General features: G+C 42.1%; 1 protein-coding gene across 4 annotated transcripts in view; it reads right to left on the minus strand.

The window, feature by feature from the left end:
• Positions 1–18,526: 18,526 nt before the first annotated feature.
• The window catches only part of NaPi-T (Na[+]-dependent inorganic phosphate cotransporter), a 53,924-nt gene continuing 52,458 nt past the window's right edge, over positions 18,527–19,992 (minus strand). For all 4 annotated transcript variants that reach the window (XM_067772187.1, XM_067772186.1, XM_067772185.1 and 1 more), the window contains 4 exons: positions 19,528–19,983; positions 19,314–19,446; positions 19,000–19,241; positions 18,527–18,934 (listed from right to left, as the gene is read on the minus strand). In XM_067772187.1, coding sequence (XP_067628288.1) covers positions 18,704–18,934; positions 19,000–19,241; positions 19,314–19,446; positions 19,528–19,983 — 1,062 coding nt within the window. In that variant the 3' untranslated portion in view covers positions 18,527–18,703. The remainder of the gene's footprint in view (positions 18,935–18,999; positions 19,242–19,313; positions 19,447–19,527; positions 19,984–19,992) is intronic.

Raw genomic sequence — 19,992 nt, forward strand, 5'->3', positions numbered from 1 at the left:
TCTAATCCACCGAAGGCTTAACTCATAGCGCGTTATTTTGTACCATTACAGTTTAGTTCTGCTGCTAGAATTATCTTTTCCAGTAGTATGTTAATGAAGCCACATTTTAGTTTCGAATGGCTCGGAGAGGTCCTTCCCAATTATTATGGAGCTGGTGGTGTTGCTCAACGTCACTTGGCAGAGCCTTCTTGGGTTAGGCCAGGTTTTAGTGGCTGCCCGAGGGCATACTTAGGCCAGTGATATTAGGCCCGTTATGATACCACGAAAAGACAACTTTACCTTTCATCTTCGAACAATTTTGAGGGTCTGATAAAGGCTACCAGGTCCTTGACGTCATACCCTACAACCTGGCTCAGAGCCTTATTAACTTTGCACGGGAGTCCAAGTGTCGTCAGTTGACGAAAATATGGGATGATGCCGATTCTCTTATCTTTAGACCTCTCCAGGATCTGACGCATCGTGAAGATCTGGTCGACCAGACCTATTGAAGAGTCCTATTAAGTGTGATCCTCTAACACCGAGTAACGCACTAATATCAGGGTGATAGCCTCCCAAACAACCTGTGTGTTCGTTGAAGCTCCGGTAATTTTTCCTCTTGAGTTGGAGAGTTTTAAATTTAATTCCGGTTCACTAAGTCATTTACCTCTATGGCCTTTACTATGTTTACCTTTACATTGGCACCTGACACCGGCGAGTCTGCATGGTTGACCGTATAACTCAACAATATTTCACGTGAGGAGTTCAATTTGATCACCTTACTAGAGGTTTACGCCGATCACTTTCTCGGCGGCGGCGTAGGCTCTATTATATACCGGCAGCGGCGGCGAGGGTGTCGCGCCGGCGTACGCGGTGTTCTTACTTTAAAAAGCTTGATTTTTTTTTTATTTTTCTAAATTTGAAAAATTGTATTTGGTTTTTGGAATCGTAAGTAGAAAATTTTTCAGACAACCTGCCATAGCTGCGCAGATAGATTTATTTCGAAGGGTGCTAAGCCTTCATCATCAGTATGCTTTAGGCACGCTGCGCTAACCATTTAGCTATACAGCGGTGGTTTGTTTTACTGGCAAATTCCTACTTCTATTCCTTCTGTCTGCGCAGCTATGGCAGGTTGTCTGAAAAATTTTCTACTTACGATTCCAAAAACATATTTTAGGAAATCAACGTGTTGGCCATTTCGGCAAGATCCTGGATTTTTCCTCAAGATCTCGAAGACCGTTCAAAAATGTTCAGGTGTAGCTCCTTGCGGAGGGATTGCCTCCCATTCGCTCACTCCAGGAAGACTTCGAACCTAACTCCGATCTTTGGAATTTGTACTGCTGCGTCTGCTGAAAAGAAATAGGGATACATACATAAAATGGTCACACTTTTGTCTGTATATCTCGTGCAAAGCGTAGTTTCACCTAAGGTTAACTCCTAATAATCGTCGCGAACACAATTTCTGTAAATCATTTGCGGCTCCTTGGCGGTCACGCATAAAGGCGACTTACGGTTGCTATATATGGTCTATTAATACACGTGACTCTCGTTCACAGGGCGCTTCCAGTTGTTTCCGCTGTTTTTAAGACCTACAATTCCCTATGTGCGATCAGTAGCAATCCCGACCACCAGTCGGTACCACGCCTCATGACCCTCACACCATATACCAGCACAGAAGCTATAGGACTCCGACTTCGAACTCATACCTTCGTCGACATCACTTTCCTAGAAGCTCTAGGTGTAGCTCAGAAGCCTTTCCAACGGATGCTTTTGTTGCGCTGTGCTACCGAGCTACACCAGAGAGACACCTTGAAACGTTAGGGAGTCACTATTCGGCCAAAGCTGCCGCGCTCGAAATCATAAGCAGTCTAAGTGGATGTCATTGCGTAATGGGTGAAAATCGTATAATCCTCGGCGCATCTACATAATTAAAATTTTACAAGGACCCTGGATAAAATTTTTAAAATGTAGACCAAGGTTTGCAGACGTTTGTGTTCACATCATTGATTTTAATAGACTTTATTAAATTTGTTGTTTTCCGGCCTTATGATATAAGAGCTCGTTATGGATGACCGCGTAGCTTCAGTTTTCAGACTAGTTCGACTGTCCACTACGTTAGGGTAGTAGCACACACGGTATTTAGTTCGATTGCCTTGGGAAAGCTTTTGCTTCACCACTTTGAGTGTTCTTGCGAGTGTTTTTGCGAAGGACAAAGCCTCACCTGGTAAATATATGTGCCTACGTATTCACATTTGTAAAAGGAGCCGTAACGTGTAGGTGATATTTAAACTTGGTTGATACGCTATAATCAATGTGATTCACTCCATGGGACTAGTTTTGGATAGGGCCGCCAACTTTAAGAAATTTCAAACCGGGCGACTTGGGTGTTGATGGATGAAGTGTGAAAATCAAAATTAACATTTCAGATGCTATTTTAAAGTTTCAGAAATAAACAACAGATTTTTGAATATAAGGCCAAGTGATATTTCAAAACCTTCTCATACGTACATATATCTCAACTTAAGTATGAGGTAAGAATCATTTTAAAGGAGTGTTTATGCCCCTAGAACCTACTAAAGGATTTTGCAATGGCAATATAAAATTTTTTAAAAAGTCGGCCCCTTTTTTGGGTATTTTGCTTTCTTTAACAACTTGAGGACAATTTGAAAATATCTGCGCCTTGGGTCATTTTATTTGAATTCATTGTTCATTGTTAATTTTATGAAAAAAATATGCAAAGTGAGCATATAAATTTATTATATAACTTTTCTTTTCATGGTTTGTTTTAATAACTTGGTAAATTGGGTAATGCAAAGTCCGTGTTAAGTTGACATCGAAAACGCCTGTTTTTTTAAATAACTTTTGAAAAGTTAGAAATAATTAAATTTCGCAATTAGTTTCTTATAACTGGCAGTGATGCGCATCCGTTGATACCACTCTCGACCATTTCCGAACAATTTTCGCCATGAACAATAAATGGCCTAAACAGTTTTAGACGACTATAAAATATAGTAACGCGCCGGACGCCGCCGCCGCGCCGATATTTTTGACATTCGGGGGGGGCATGCGAAAAACAAAAAATCTCTACACCTTACCTAGACGTACTTTGATTCAAGGCCTTTTGCTTACTACCTTGTTTTGACAGAATAGGGCACGAGTGAAAGACGCAGTTCTCCGTGTAGCTAGAAAAAATAAGAGGAGGAAGACTTCATCTCTCTTATCGCCAGTTATAGCTAAGAGGGAATAAGTTGTGAATTTTCCTATGAGACGGACGAAACGATGACACGAGCTTTCCAACAAAGAAAAATCCGGCGAACTCGAAAGGAAAGCCTTTTTAGGTCAGCAAATGAATTTTATTCCCTGCCTGAAATTCAACTCCTCATTAAATTCATATTTTGTATTCCTCATTTGTTCACAAAGGGGAGTGTTTTACTCCAATTTCATTAACTCTCTTCAGTTAATTCAGCAGCACTGATAATGTAGTATTTTTATTACTTTTTTCTCTCATTTTCGGTTTTTATTATACTGGAATCGGATAGCGAATTAGTTGCAATAATCCTGAATTGCCTTCTCTGTAGGTATTCAAGTTTCATATGAAAAAAAAATCGAAAATAAAAAAAGAACAAACAAGCTGTCGAAATCAAATGTCAGAAGTCAAGATGCTGTGCCGAATACTAAGACGAGGTTAAAATAGCCGCCGAAGAAAGCAGGCGAATTTGATTGGCTGTTGGGAGAGGGGTACTCAACGTTATCACTCCCAAGAGTGCAATTGCTTTGACCAGAAATTAAAAACGGATACTTCGTAGAATGCGTGGAATGAGAAGTGAGTAATAAGATCTTGGTGACTGCGAGAGCTCAGTTATGTAATGTATAGTTTGAGCTTGCTGTCAAATGCAAAGACTTCACACGAAGCAGCTTTAATCGTATCTGATTAACGATTTCCTTTTTCTTGTGCCGCATATGTATATGTGCTTCATTCCAGCTCGTCTCTTCAGCCGCTCTATGACAGCGATTTGTTGAAATGATGAAATTTTAACAAAATTCATTGCCACTAAACGGGGAAGTGTAAGGTGGGATAGAATTCTTAACACGTTCATGACAGCGAGGTGCTTTTAATCTGAAAATGATTGCGGTATCGATGAGCACATCTGTTAGAGCGCTTCGTTGGCTTAAAAGCAGGCGGAGCAAAATTTTGCAGTAATTCAATTGGTAATGTTATGTACAGGGTGAGGCAATTGAATTGCTACCAAATGTATGCTGAGTGAAAAAATTTAATAGGAATCGCTGAATTTGAGTTGAAAGCTCGCCAGCAAATTGAATGAAATCTTCAAATCATAGTGATGGGGAAAAGGCCGCTGAACTTAGCAGAGAGAAAATTAAATAGTAAGCAGTGATCTTTCGACAATAAGCAAACTGTCGTATATTGGGGTCGACAGAAAAAGAACTGAAAGGAGTGAAACTTGTTTTAGATTAGAGCTTACGATTTTTCGAACTTGTTCGAGAAGAGATTTCTCGCGAGTTTCGCCTTCTCGCGAGATTCTCGAATATTGAATTATTCGTAAGGCTCGCGAGCTTCTCCACATTCAATTTAATCGATTCATTGGCTGTTTTATATAGAGCTTACTATTTCTTCTGGAGACCAAGCGAAAATTTCCACAAAACCACAACTAAAAAACACCGAAATGTATAGAGTACTTCCAATGCAGCGACTGAATTGAAAGTCGAGAAGCTCGCGAGTATTTCGAGTTTCGAGAATATCGCGAGAATTAAAAGTCGAGAAGCTTGCGAGTATTACGAGTATTTCGAGATTCGAGAATCCGGCGAAAAGCCGTATTCTCGATGTCTCGTATAAAAAAAATAAAATATTGTGAACAAAATTATATGTATAATAAATATGTTTTGAGTTAAATGTCATTGGAAAGCAATACAATCCAAAAAAAAATCACAACTAAAAAAAGCCAAGTGTATAAATAGTGTCCATACAGCAATTAAGTTTATGTCGAGAAGCTCGCGAGATTTACGAGTACTTCGAGACACGAGAATCTCGCGATAAGTCGAGTTCTCGATTTCTCGGGTCACGAAAATGTTGCTTGTGTTCGAGAAGAAATCGTAAGCTCTATTTAAGATCTCCGTTAATAGATAAGAGAGGGAAAACTGTTCAGAAATGTATGTGTTTTACCAGAGAAGACACTCATCTATCTACACTTTACTTAGGATTGTAAATTTAACCGCAGAACTTAGAGTGTGAAAAATAATTTTGAAGTAGATACGAAACCGCTCTAATAGAAATTGGTTCTTCTTGGCCTAGTAAGACAGGCCTGTGATGCCTCTCACACGAATAAATTGAAAAGTTTTGTGGGTGCTGTGCACACGCTCAAAAATGTTTGTTTATTTTTTAAGCCTAGCAAAGTTAAGCTTTTTTATACTATTTCTAATTCCACTAAATAGTTTTAAGCAATTTCTAAGATATCTTGGTTTTAATTTTAGTCCAGACACTTGAAAAATATTATTTTCGAGGAAAATTTTAAAACTTAAACCAAAAAGTTTTACCCGCACCGCATTTTTAAACTTGTTTGGTCTATATTATAAACTATGAGAAGATAAAAAATTAAAAATGGTGATTTTCTCGACTAAAAGTTAAACCAAAATGTTTCAATTCAAAACCAGTCATATGAGCTCGTTTCGTTTTAAACTTTGCAAAATCTGCGTTTAAAACCAAAAAAAGTTTGATCATATAGGTAGAAAAAAAAGTTTAAGATTTAAACAAAAACTTTCCCGTGCAGAAGAATTGTCCGCCAAGTCTAAGTCTAACAACCTTTTAATCAGAGACTTGTTTCTTCTTCGAATGTTTTCGTGATGCTCTCCGTGTCCCGCGCATTCCACCAGATCAGCACCCCATGCAGCACAATCGGTTTGACTACCATCTCACAAAGCCAGTGTACTACACTTGTTCGCGACCTTCCTGGCTCTATCCTCCACATTGGATCTTTAGGACAGCTTCTTGTCCAAAATAATTTAACCCTAACAAAAAGCACCAACCATAGCCCCTCGACTCCCAAAGCAACCAGAGCCTGATAATACGATTCACAAAATCAGTATAAGTGAGGCCAGTGCATTGCTATAGTAGTCTGTCAGTGCTATAGTTTCGTTGTTGTAGTTTTCTAAATGCGTTGTCTCTGATACTCAGAAACTCGATCAAATTCTCCACCATAACAATACCGATTGCCTCACCCTGTAATGCCAGCGCAGCATCCCTAACAAAACCGCCTGCTCATAGCTAATACATTTGTTTTTCTAATTTTCTTACTTTTTTCTAGTCGTTCACTTTATTCCACATACATTCACACTGACATGGGAGTACACGTTTTTTTTTCGCAAATGTTAAAAAGTTTAGCCCAACATTAATCATTTCTCTGGAGTTAGTGGACAATGGTGGCAACGTAAAAAATTTTCCGGATTAGCCTGCAAAGCCGCGTCCATCCAACTTAACGCTGCTGCCATATTCGTCCTGTGATAGCTTTGCCATTTCTTTTTTTTTGTTATTTCAACACTCGCCCCTTCCTCACCTGTTCAAGGATTACACTCTTCCGCCATGTCGATGTTTTGTATGTATGTGTAGGTATGAGTTTCTATTTATGCTTGTCCCGTCGCAGGATACGTGTTGAAATTAAGAATTTTTTATAAATTGTAAAAAACTAGAAAAAATCACATTTTTTGCCTTTTTATTTGGAATTTTTTCGCTTTCTCATTTTTTTTTTGCTCTCACACGACACAAATTTCCTTGGAGATTACTGCAATAAACGCATTTTTCTTCGTCTATGTTGACGTGTTGCTGTTGAATTTATTTGTAGTTGTAGTTGTTATATTTTGTTGTTTTTGTTTAGGCCAACAGACATTTTGTGGTGAGGTATTTATATTTGACAGCAGTCCTGGGGATAGCCAATCGTACAAACGTAGAATCCATAGATGAGTTGGCTTATAACATACTTCCCATATGACGAAGGATCTCATGTTTGTATGTGCGTATGTATGCGACACCATTAACACACATACCCTGTAGAGATCTGTACTTGTCTAGGGTAATTAGAGCTCTAGTTCACTAAAAACCTGGCGATGTTCTAGGCGGTGGTAAGTGCACTCATTTTCTTTCTTTTCTCTAGCTCCCAAATAGTTAAGATGTCCATGGACGAGAGAAAAGTTCTTCGAAATATTACTGAACCTCTATGCGTTGGCGACGGCGAGCACCGAAGAAAATTTAATGATGAGCTGTACGAGCTCTACGCAGACATCAAGATAATCCAGCGAATTAAAATGCAGTGGCTACGCTGCCCATGCCATGTTATGCGAATGAAAGATTACGCTCCGGCTAAGAAAGTGTTTTTATCGGAACACTCCTATGGAGGCAGAGGAAGAGTAAGTACTGGGTGGAAAACGATTTAAATTCCATTGATGTGACCAATTGGCGCCCGTTAGCAGAGCGAAGAAACTGGAGCGTCTTGATGGACGGTCATAACCATATAAACGATTGAGCGTCAATTAAGTAAGTAAGTAAGTCGATGGACCATATCTAGTTCATTTTGGCTAAGGCTCCGAACCATTCCGAATCAGATAGCCCTATATAACGATTCTAATACTCTCTTACTAACGGTCTTACTCTTTTTTTCTAAGAAAAGCTTCTTCAAACACAGCACAGCGAGCTTCTGCGATCACATTAAGCCTTGTGTAGCACTGGTTACATGTCAATATCAGATCTAGAAGGGCTATAGCCGTATGTTAGAAGGGATTCCTAACATTCCTTGTTTTGCCTTGAAGGAAGCCCTGTTTTGACATTGTGCCATCTTCAGTGTCATTTGCCATTATCCATCCTGTCGGAAATTCGATAAAATAAAAATAATCTGCTATATCTACCTTTGCGGATGTCCCCCGCTATAAGGGTGCGATAGATTGGATGATATCCGCGGCCTTATCTGTAAGGGAATTTAATATTTACTCAAATAGTCGGCTGGCAAAGAGGTATGAGATTCGATGAAAACTATCTGGGCACCATAGTTTTGTCACACCGATATCTTAGCTCGAGAAGGCAATTTAGAACTGAAAATGACATTCAGTAAAGACTTTGGCTCTCCACTGGCCGCGTACTCTCTATTTCTGAACATGTGGGGCTCTAGGCAGCTGAGCGAGCACTGAGCTTACACACCTTCGTTCAAGTAGCGAGGTCTTTCTAGCCAGATGTTGGCTCCAAATCAGGGGTCTGAGTTTCATGGCTCAATTGTGCTGTCATTGGTTATGCAAAAGGGCAATCAATATCAACTTTTGCTTAGCTTGCACAACCTTCGCTTGGACTATGCGAAACTATCTCGCTCGCGAGGAATTCAAGGGGTTGATAAGCGCAGTTAAAAGCTTCCGCAATCTAATTGTCAACCTCACCTACGCGAGGCGAATCCTTTTACAAATATGAATAGATGACATATTTAGCGGGCAAAACCCTAGCTCCTCATAAAAGTGGGAGGTGGGGGCGGGATGGCCCAGAGAGTTCAATTTGGTGATATTAAATCATTCCCGCGATGGGCAAGCTAGTAACTTAATGGTGCTTGTTACCAGAACGTACCAGATCTATATCCGACAGAGGACCATTAACATCGATAACACTCCCCTTTCGGGGAGTTTTCTTATAGCTACAATAACAACAACAAAACCTCGCTCGGGACGTATTCGACTAAATGAGCTATCTCTTTACTGTGAAGCGACCAGTCAACCAAACCTACCCTAAAGCCTTCGGTGAGTGATGGGTGGAGCACGTTAGTCCGACCAAATTCTTTCTAATGAGTAAATCTTCTCTTCAGTAAATCTTCTTCAGTACTCCCCAACGCCAACACGTAGAGGTCCGTAAATCTGTCGAAGAATTTTTCTCCAGAATACTCCCAGAGTTTCCTCGTCTGTTGTTGCCATGGTCCATGTGTACGATAAGTGACTTGCAGTGCATAACCTACGTTTGCGGAGAGCGGACTTTACTTTTCAATTGCCTACCTAGTCCAAAGTAATATTTATTGGCAAGAGTGATTCTGCGTTGGATTTCAAAGTTGATGTTGTTGTTTAATCCATTCTAAGCTAGTATGAACTATCTACAAACTAATTTTGAGGTAAGACGCTTTCGAAGCGGATCCAAAGTGGAAGTACCTTCCATTCAGTCTACGAAGCTGTATATGAACTGTCGGATCTCTATTTGACATTGTAGCTCTAGTTCGGAACCAGAAATTTCTATCACCTTCCCTGCAGGGAGTATGAACCGCGCTGTACGTACGTATGTATTAATATCATATTTAAGCCTTCGTCCACTAGGACGAGAAGTGTCAAAAATGAACATCAGCAGACGAATTTATTATTCTTGCAGTTGCTCAGCTGAGCTAGAAAGTTCAGTTTTGTGCTTAGAAAAAGTTTCAATAACTTTATTTTGAGTTGTTGTAAAAACCAATTGACGTCAAATTGATGTGCTAAGTTGAAAAATGTTTTATGTAAAAAGCTACAAACTTCCATTTGTGAAAAATATTTATTTATGTTAAGTACCGACAAAGTTGCGAACGCTTTTCCGTTGAAAATTTAGGAAAGGGGCAACTCCCTTCCCTTCGCACTTGAGATGAAAAGGCAAGCAGGCGCAGGTAAATAAAAATGGCCTCCCTCCAGAAGCTGCACAAATGGGGAAAATTTAAAATTCTGGCAACAAACCTCGTTTCTTTGTTTAGATTATAAGGAAGCTTTCATCGAAGGAACGTAGAGCTGTAATTACTCTGGCGGAAGGAATCAGGAGTTTGGTATTTTTTAACTGATTTCACGTTTCCTCTTCTGGTGCAATACGAAGTTTAAATGATACCAGAAAATTACAAAAACAATATACATGGAATATGGATGTTTGTTTGTATGTATGTCGCCCTGCTGCCACCTTGTTTGGTTCCGTCAAAGTCGGGTGATGAGCGATAGATGATTTAGTGATCGTTTCATGGTAAAAATAGAAGTGGCCAGTAACGATGAAGTCGGTGAAGGGATGGCAGATACCAAAATGAATCGATGAAATGGGAAGCGGTGACGAATTTTCGAAATGAGTCGTTATCCAGAACGGCCAGTCATATTTTGTGATGGTGAATTTTTAGCCACAGATCTGGCCCCCAGTGGGATAGGAGATTATAATGTACCCGCGGTAGGTATGCCTGTCGTAAGAGGCGACTAAAATACCAAATTAATTCAAGGGGTTGTGTAGCGCAACCCTTTCAGGTTGCCAGCGCAATATATAGCTTCTCCAAACCCAATTCTCAACCTCACCTATCCATGGCGAATCCTGTTTAATTAACAGTCGGGGCTCTGGCGACCCCGAACTCCTCATGGATCTAGGGGGTGGGACGGAGGGATGGCCTAGAAGGTGGCATGTGGTCATAACAAATCGTTCCCGAGATGGTCGGGTTTAGTACCAGGAACATACCGGATCTGCATCCGGCAAAGGACCATCAACACGATAACACTCCCCAAGGCCTTCGGGGAGTGTTCTTATCGCTACAACAACAACAGCCACAGATTGGGCGTAGTAGATTATAGACCGGTTAATGGTGGAACGATGATCAATTTAGGCGGTACGCAAGCTTCACTAAATGGAGTACGCGGAAATGTCGAGCGATAAACCGGAGGATGGTTGATAATGAGTGTGGGATGGTTGAAAGTAGAAATGAAATGACACGGGGTTGATTGATGCCACAATGGCGGTTGGCTACTGACACCAAAGTTACCGGTAACTGTAAGATGGTGCAATGTAGCGGTAAATGTAAGAGCCCACACAACGTCAGATGTATTCAGTGGGCTTGCCCTGTAGGAAAGGCAGGTCAGCAAAATTAGGTTTTTATTCTATTGTAAAGCCAATGAATACGAGAGTCAAAGCACTAAGAAGTTAGTGGAGATACCATACAACAACCAGGGCATATGGGTATGAAAAAGCAGATGAACTAGCTAAAAGGGCGCATCCCTTGAAGCTTGCTCTATAGACGTACCAATTAGACTGGACGAGATTAAGCGAAACGAGAGGTGCACGTGATCGACCAAGCGGGAAAGGCGAGGGTTGAAGCGCGGGGCTGTAAAGTGTAGAAGATTATGTGTCCGTCATACAACCTTAGACTAACAAAGTTGCTTCTATCATTAAAAAAAGAGGACTGTAGACTCATGACGGGTATTCTGACTGGACACTGCCTTCAGGCGTCACATGCCTTTTGTTTTTTTTTTTTTTTTTTTTGTGGGAGGGCTGAAAACTGCCTAATGCACCATAATTGCTGCCGTCGCAGCAACCGTGTGTCCGTAGACTAAAAAACAGCCCCTTTTTGGAACCGTCGCCCACCCCGGTACCACTTTCGCATTACTTCAGGGTGGCGTTCCATATTTAAGAGCCTACTGGTGTCCCTGCATTCATTTCTCTGCGCTCCCTCTCAGCATCCATCAGGCGTGTCATGACTATAAATTCCATTTTGCTCACTGCAGTCCAGCAGTATTGCCTGTTGCACATTTGCGATACTAATTTTCTTGTGGTAGGTTCCTCCCCATAGACTCTATGCAAGGCAAGTCTTTCCTCGTGGAAACGGGGGCAGTGGAACATGACATGTTCTGCATTTTCTAACTACGTGGTACACATTGGGCAATGAGGATCTTCCTCTAACCAACGCTTCCATAAATACTCTCTGAAACCGCCATGCCCACTCAGTATCTGTGTGAGATGGTAGTTCAGTTCGCCGTGCTTCCGCTCATTCCATTGAGCTATGTTCCAAACTAGCGTGAAAGTCCAACGCCCTTTACTCGAGGCCTACCACCGTTCTTGCCACTTAGCTATTGTTTGTGCCCTTGCTACTTTCTTGGCTGTTTCAGATGGTCGCTCGATATTAGTTTTATACAAATAGGCCATTTCGCTTGCCAGTAAGTCCACTGGTATTTTCCGGGTTAGAACCAGGAACGCGTCGTCGGACACCGACCGATAAGCAGCAAGTCGGTACGCTGCTAATATATCTTTTTGATGGGTCCGTTTTGACCCATACCACACTGGTGCTACGTATAGTAATATTGAGCTGGTTACTGTGGACAATATCTGACGTGTAGCTTCGCTCGGACCACCAAAGTTAGGCATTAATGGCATAAGTGCTCCATTAACCTTGGTAACTTTCTCTCCCAACGCTCTGAAGTGCTCTTTGAAAGTTAACTTAGAGCCAACGTGAACTCCTAAGTATTTTAGAGAATCCTTTGAAGTGATTTGATGATCCCCGACAGTTAAGACTAACTCGTTCCCCGACCGTTTGGAGCTTACTACTACCACTTCCGTCTTTTGGCTAGCCAACTCCAGTCCTGTATTGGTCAGCCATTCCTTTATTCTTCCTACGGCGTCATTGCATAATACTTGAAGCAAATCCAGTTTCTTGGCCACCACTACCATATCCCACAATCTGCATGTTTTCTGGTAGATCAATCTTTAGCCCCCCGTCATACATTACATTCCAAAACGTTGGACCGATAACACATCCCTGTGGGACGCCTCCAGTGATTTTGTACTCTTTTGCTCCTTGATCCGAGTACTTCACTCTGTCTTTAAGATAGCTACCTATTTTTCTGCGTAAGTAAGCTAGCGTGCCGAAGCTTCGCAGCGCTGCCATTATCTGCATCCAGTTCGTACTGTTAAAAGCATTCTTGATGTCCAACGTAATCAGTGCAAATCCATATTGATTATTCGATAAGCCACCTGGGCTTTCTAGAGTGAGCTGTAGGCGCACGCTAATTATACGCGACAAGTCTTTGTCGTTTCCAAGGGCGAGGGAACACGCCTTCTTGCATACAGGCATTAAAAAGGTCAGTAAATAATGTAGCCCTAGTTGTGATCGCGACTTTAAGGGTTATATTTGGTACTTCATCGGGTCCTGGGGATTTGTTATCAGCAACTCTTTTTGCAGAGTCCAGCGCCGTTTGCTCTGTAATTTTCGGAATTTCCGTACTTTCGAGATCCTCGCTTGGATAAGTGTTTCAAAAATAGTATTCATTAGTATCGGACACGTAGGTTGCTGTGATATCGGCCCTTTAACTTTGGCCATCATAGTTCTGTAGGCTGATCCCCAAGGATCTAGGTCGACATTATCCACCAGTTCCCTAAAGCACAATTTCTTAATCTTTTTTATAGCATTTTTAAGTGCCTTTCTTTGTGCAACATACATACATAGGTGCTGTTTAACTCCGCATATCGTGATGATAAGCGTGCTCTCTGCGCTATTCTTCGTGCTTTGTGACATTTTCTACGCTCCTCCTCAATTTTGTCATTCCACCAATATACCGAAGTGCGCTGGGCTTTTCCGCGACTTCAGCCAGGGCCGCAGAGAGCCGAGCCGGGCCCCTGGGAGAGTTCACGTTCACGGGCCACCCTAAAAAATAAACTCAATCCAGTAAAAAAATAAAATAACATACATCCTATATTCCTACAAAAGGCTAGGCACATTCCCAAACATCAGAGTGCCGATATATTGCTGTTTAAACGTTTTTGTTTTTGTATTCAATAATCGAATGTACCTAAACTTAAATTTTTTCTTGTCACACTTATGCTGATACAATCACAAACATTTTTTATTGGCTGTCTTGTTTTGATTTCGAATTCAAAACACATTGCGAGCATTTTCTATTAGCAATATATGATTCGCCAGGTAATTCATCGAACTGGCGCTTTCTTATCTTCCTTCTTTTCTCTGCGAAGGTATTCACAACTCCTATACTCCCTGCCAGAACCTTACATTCTTGAAGTATGATCGACCATTGATCCCTGAACTTCTTCGACCCAAGTCAAGTGTACTAATTTTTTTCAAATTAACGCTCTAGTTTATTATCAGCATGTATTTATAGATGTCGCTGGCTTTTACAAAAATGAAAAAGCAATACGACCAAACCGATAGGGGCATAGTTATAGCGGAAATAAAATGTGATTTTAAGTTAGTTGAAGCATATTTGACAGATAGCGCTTATAAAATTGTGTCAAAAACGTTTATCTAACTTAACTATGACTATTGCCCAGAGTATTTGATTGGATGCCTATGATTTTAGTTTAATGATTTTCAATTTTAAAAAAAATTTTGGTAGCAACAAAATATGTATGTATCTATGAAATCCTAGTTAGAGTACTGTCAATACTGCTTTGCCTTGCCGGGCCCCCAAAAACCTTCCGGGCCCCAGGGCAATTGCCCCTCTCCGCGGCCTTGACTTCAGCATCACATGCCGTACATAGCGACTTAGTGATTTGAACCGACTGATCTTCCGCATTCGATCCTCGTACTATGGCATCCTTCCAGATAATATCAAACACTTGTGAATCGAAAAGGTGCTGTTTCCATTTCCTACTTTCTCAATGGTTTGCTGCTACCGTTCGTGGAGTTTAGAGCAAGTCTACGCTAATAGCTTTATGGTCGATGTGTGTGTAGACGTTGCTTATGGACCATTTTGCTAGTCTTGCTATTTCGCTGTTAGCGAAGGTGAGATCCATAATGGATCGTCTATACCTGTATCGAAAGTATATATCCCTGGTTCATTTAGGAGTTCTAGCCTCTAAGGCTTTCGAGAAGAACTCTTCCTCTTTCGTTGGTTCGTCTACTTCCCAACACAGATGACCATGCATTGAAGTCTCCATACACTAAAAGAGGGTGTTTACCTCGTGCTTCCATGGTGATCCCGTATATCATGTCTTCGAACTCGACGATGGTCGTGCTCGGAGAGGCATAGCAACTGAAGATGTATATACCGCTGATTTTTGGCCACGTGAATCCTGCTACCATTGGCGTCATATTTTCCTGTGGAGGAATTTCCCTGGTGCCCAAATTGAGGCTTTTCCTGCGGAATCTGAGTGCCAACCCTTTTTGTATTGTTCAGAAAGTACCACTATGTCATATCCTCCTTCATAGACTGTTTGGGATAATAGCTCTTGGGCTGCCTCGCAATGGTTTAAATTGAGCTGCAATACCCTCATGAGACAGTAATTTTGCTGCCCTCTCGTTGTGGGTATTTAAAACTGCCTGCCGAATGTTGTCCCCCACATAGCGCGCATTTCGGTGCGTTTTCGCAACTTACAGCCTTATGACCTTCCTGACCGCATTTCTCGCATAGTCTAGACCTATCTACAGTCTCCTTACATTTCTGAGCTATATGCCCGTAGCCGCAGCATCTATAACAGCGTTTCTCTTGCTTGACCTCTTTAATTCGGCAGGAAACCCATCCTACCTGGATTCTTTGCGTACTAAGAACAGCCTTGGCATCATCCGCTGTAAGGGTTATAAGTGCCCAGTTCGTGCCACTGTACATGCCTTTAGATTAGGCTTGGTAAGTGAAGCAGATATAGGAAGTGCGGGTTGGAGGAGGAAACGGTCAAGCACGTTCTGTGCTCGTGTCCTGCGCTTCCCAGGCTTGGACTCCAGTTATTAGGAGTGATACAGCTGTCAGATCTAGAAGCAGCAAGTGTTAGTTTTTAACATAGGTCCTGGTTTTTGATAGGGTTTTTTCATTTTGGTCGTTAAAACAAACTTCTGGTAACACTACGGACTCATTCAGTCTATTTGAAGTCCTCATGGACCGGCCAGCTCAACCTAACCTAACCTAACCTACCATACAGCAAGGAGGTTTATTCCTCATGATCTGGACTGTAATCATAAGTGATCTGCATAAGTCTCTTGTAGTCAGCAACTCCTTAGTGCTTGCATACGTAGATTACTTTGAATTCGTGTCGGACGGACACTTTTTAGTCAAAGTGTTACGATAAGAACCCATTTCGGGCCTCCCATGGGCGAACTCATTCCCAGATGTGTCCCAACTATGTGGGAGAGTTATCAAGAGCTTGAAGTCAGCTGTAAGTCTTCCTGGCAGGGGTGGCTTTGAATCAGTCTTTTCTTGATTAGGGAATCACAAAGTGTATTGGACGAGGGTAACTGCGAGTGTCTGACCTCATTCTCGTTTACAGGAATTAATACTTCTGAATCGGAGATGGCAAGAAACAACAAGCAGAGCGTAAAATACATTTATCCTCATTTCTAGATAGCCAATATCCCAAACCCTGAAGTCAGACTGTGCGTTCCTTAAACTGACTACGGCGAACCGGGAATAACAACACCCCGGCTAAAAAAATAACAAGACTGCAGAAAACGACGAACAACTAACCGATCGGCGGAATCAGCTGTCTCAGTATCGCATATCAAGAAAGGTGCAACCTACATCGCCTGAAATATGGGGTTTCAACCTTACCCAGTCTGTTATGATATTTACTGAAGTAACCTTGTCCGATTAGATATTGGGTCAAGTTAAAGTCGACGTCCCCGTGTGGTCGCTTCAACCATTGGCTCAGTTTCGGAATTAGTTCCCTTGCCCTGCAGTGCTGCTGTTCCACTGTCGTTGCCAGCGTAGGATCGATTTTTCTCGCGCCTGTATAGCAACAGCATCTCTACTCTCCTGCGATCCGCTGGCGCATTTTGTTTTTCTATCCACAACGAGAAGATATATCGGTATGGTTCCTGTTCTGCGGTAGACCGAGGTATAGTCGGTTCGGTGTTTCCGCCGTTTCATTGCATATAAAAGTATAAAATCCGAGGCTGATGCAAGCTGCTTCAAGCTGCTACCTTGTACATAGCCTTGGACTGCCTTCCATTGTTTGCCATTAATTGATTCAGATTCGCTGCTGTGTGCGCAGCCCTCCGAGAAGATGAACTTACTGTCTAGCTTCATCCGCAGATATTTCGTTGAAGTGCATGTCTATTTGCTGGTCTCCTGCATGTTAATGATAGTGGAACACCGCCTCCTCGTTAGGAGGACAATCTCCAGTTTTCCTGCTGCTGCTAAATACCGTGACCAACCATCTATCTATTCACACTGGGTATTACCTGGTTTAGTTTAATCTGTGCTAGCTCGCAGCTTCGTGCTCTTATGTCAGCTGCCACGTTGTCTTCGAAAGCAACGAGGATGTACTTTCTGGGCTATCTTCACCTTTCTTTGACCGTAGGTGGTTTCACAACTTATATAGCGGTTTATCGGATATTTCTCAGAAATTCTATGAGGTATTGAGGTGCCCTGAAACAGCGTTCTACTGCTTCAAGCATGTCGAACCACCTGGCTTTTTTGACGTCTAGCGTGCCTAATGACCTTTCCGTTAACCATGCGTTCGATGATAAAGCCTTGCCCCGGCCTGTATTGCTCTCGTGAGGCGCTACTTTATTCCTGCGGTGTTCAGCATACAAAGTATGCGATGGATAGTTGGGGCCCTAAGAGAAATGTCTTGCTTCAAGCCATTGGCTGTACATGTGCAAAAAAATGTCTAGCATATTATTGCATCTAACCTTATAGCATCGGTGGCTAATCCATCAGCCCCGGGGATTTTCTAGGTGTTATGCTGCGCAGTTCCGTTTTGAGCTCTTTTCCTTGAAACGGTTCCACGGTACGGGATTCGTCTGTGGTGTGCCCATCGCCTCTCAAAACTTGGGTTGGAAAGACAACGTCCACAATGTGTCTCGTACTTGCATTACTTTTCTATATCCTGGGTCCCCAGGGATCACATACGCTTCCGAATTTTCGATATCCTCAATCCTGCCACGCACACGAGTTGCTAGCCTGTACATCCTATGGCAAGTTTTGCTCAGCTCCACGACGTTCCACAAGTATGCTTGCTTCTTTGCTCTCCACGTTCCTCTCCCGTTGCTGAGAGACATTGCATACGTGGCGTAGACAGAGCATTGTTTACCGATGCAAAAAACATCGCAGCGTCAACCGTGGGTGCGTCCCATGTCCAAGTTTTGCGTAGCCCGTTTAATACCTACCTCCAACCGAGATTAGAAAGTGATGAAATTGTGATTGCTGAGAGTTGATTCCTCCATAACTCTCCAACAAGCAGCGTTCCGAGACTAAGGGTATATAGGAAATCGAGTATCCACAGGCCGGCCGTCTGTATTTTGGGTCGGGCCAGTATTGAAAACAATGAGACCAAGTCAGGCTGCCATCTCAAAATCTAGCTTTCCCCAGCTGTTGGCCTGCGACAATCCCCATTCGAAGGCTCTTACGTTAAAGTCGTCCGCTTTAATCAAATTAGCAGTTAGGACCCTCCGATCATCTTTAAAACTTATCACTGATCACTAGAATAGGGTCATTCGAGGACAAGTAGCAGCTGACTGTTGTGGTATTAGTCGCGATTACACGAAACTAACGTTATCCGGCAACAAGGTCCACAATATTGACGTTAGCATCCGCCATCTACATTGCGGTGATATGCCATCTTTGGGCCCTCTTTAAGGTTCGATAACGATTACGCAGTCGGCTTTATCGTTATAGACCAATTGGTGTAGTAGCTCACCAGCAAGCTTGCTCCGGCTTAGGTTACTTTTAATTATTGGCCTTAACAAGCACGAAGACGGAGGAGGATTTGATCTCCCCTGGTGCTGCCTATCAACGTCAGTTATCGCGAAACACTGTCCGATTGCACCTCAACCAAACCAAGCCCTGAGTATTCCTCGTTAGCATATAAAATATCGATTACTTATTCTGTATTGAATTTTTTTATTTTAATAGTATATAACATCTGATGTCGATGGTCAAATCGATAGTCACAACTTTAGTAAATCCTTATAAACTAACAAAAAAATCAAGTGTACTTTAATAACATTCGTATAAGCTTAACTCTAATTCGTAATAAATATTCACAGCTAAGATTTGTTTAATTTTCATTAACTTTTTTGTAAGTGGACTCCTTCTCGTTACGAATATTCTTCTCATTATCGAGCTTCGCATTCAAACTCTCCAACTCTTTGGGATCGATAACCGCAGCATGTTTCGGAGAATTCCAATCTTGTAACGTCGAATCGGAGAAGAGCACATATAGCACACCACAAACGAGTAACATACCCGCGCAGAGCAAGAAGACATTCTTCCACGCTTCTATTGTTTGCTGAAGAGGGATATCAGAACTTACGTTGATGAGAACAAGAACGTCAACACAAAGAAAGTACTTACATTTCCCAGAGTCATGATGCCCACGATGTAGGATGATACAAAACCAGGCAATACACCAATCATGCCACTTATACCCATAACTATGCCCGCATAGTTGGGTGACACATCAACTAAGGCCGCTAGCGGTCCAGACGAAACAGCGCCATGGAACATCAAACCCAAAGTAAGGAAAACAATTGCTGCCAAAGCATTATAACCGTAAAACGCGAGACACAAAACCATCAAACCATTCACAATGCAACCTGTAAGAACGACAGTAAGGAGTTTTTTAGCTTCTCTCCTTCAGAGATGAAATCATGCAACGAGGCACTTACAGAATGCTGTTGCCAATTTTCGCAAATTCGTACGACTCAACTTATCTGTGCATAACATATAATCAGCAAACAACGAGAAAGCCATAGCGAAGAGCATACGCATCAAATGTGGCAGGCCAGAGAGTACGCCGGTCTACAATAACACAAACAGAACAAAAACAAAAATTAAGTTTATGAGTGAGTTACTCACTTTCGTATACCCAACCAAACTCACCGCTTTGATATTCCAATGATGTATGACACGGAAATACGTAGGCGCTTGTGTCATCATTGTAAATAGACTCCATATACCACCCCACTGTGCTATAACATTCATCCAAACTGCACGTGAGGTCAGTATGCGACCCCAAGGTGTCGGACCTTGATTGGCGGGATATGATGATGCGCCCAAAGACTTTTCTATGTAACGCTGTTCCGCGCTACTTATGCGTGGATGCTCAGCAGGTGAATCATAAGCAAAGTACAGCCAAAAGACCCACCATATAGTGCCGAGTACACCACACATAAAATAGACCCACTCCCATGAGGTCCAATGCATAACATAGCCGAATACGGGATAGAATGTAGCAACACCTACTGAGCTTCCCAAATAAGCAGTAACGAATTTGCTGCGTTCGTTTGGCGGTATCCATTTACCGACCATGTGGTGCATAGCAGGCCATGCGAGACCCTGTAAGAG

Source organism: Eurosta solidaginis, chromosome 3, assembly GCF_040869045.1.
Source record: "Eurosta solidaginis isolate ZX-2024a chromosome 3, ASM4086904v1, whole genome shotgun sequence".
NCBI lineage: Eukaryota > Metazoa > Arthropoda > Insecta > Diptera > Tephritidae > Eurosta > Eurosta solidaginis.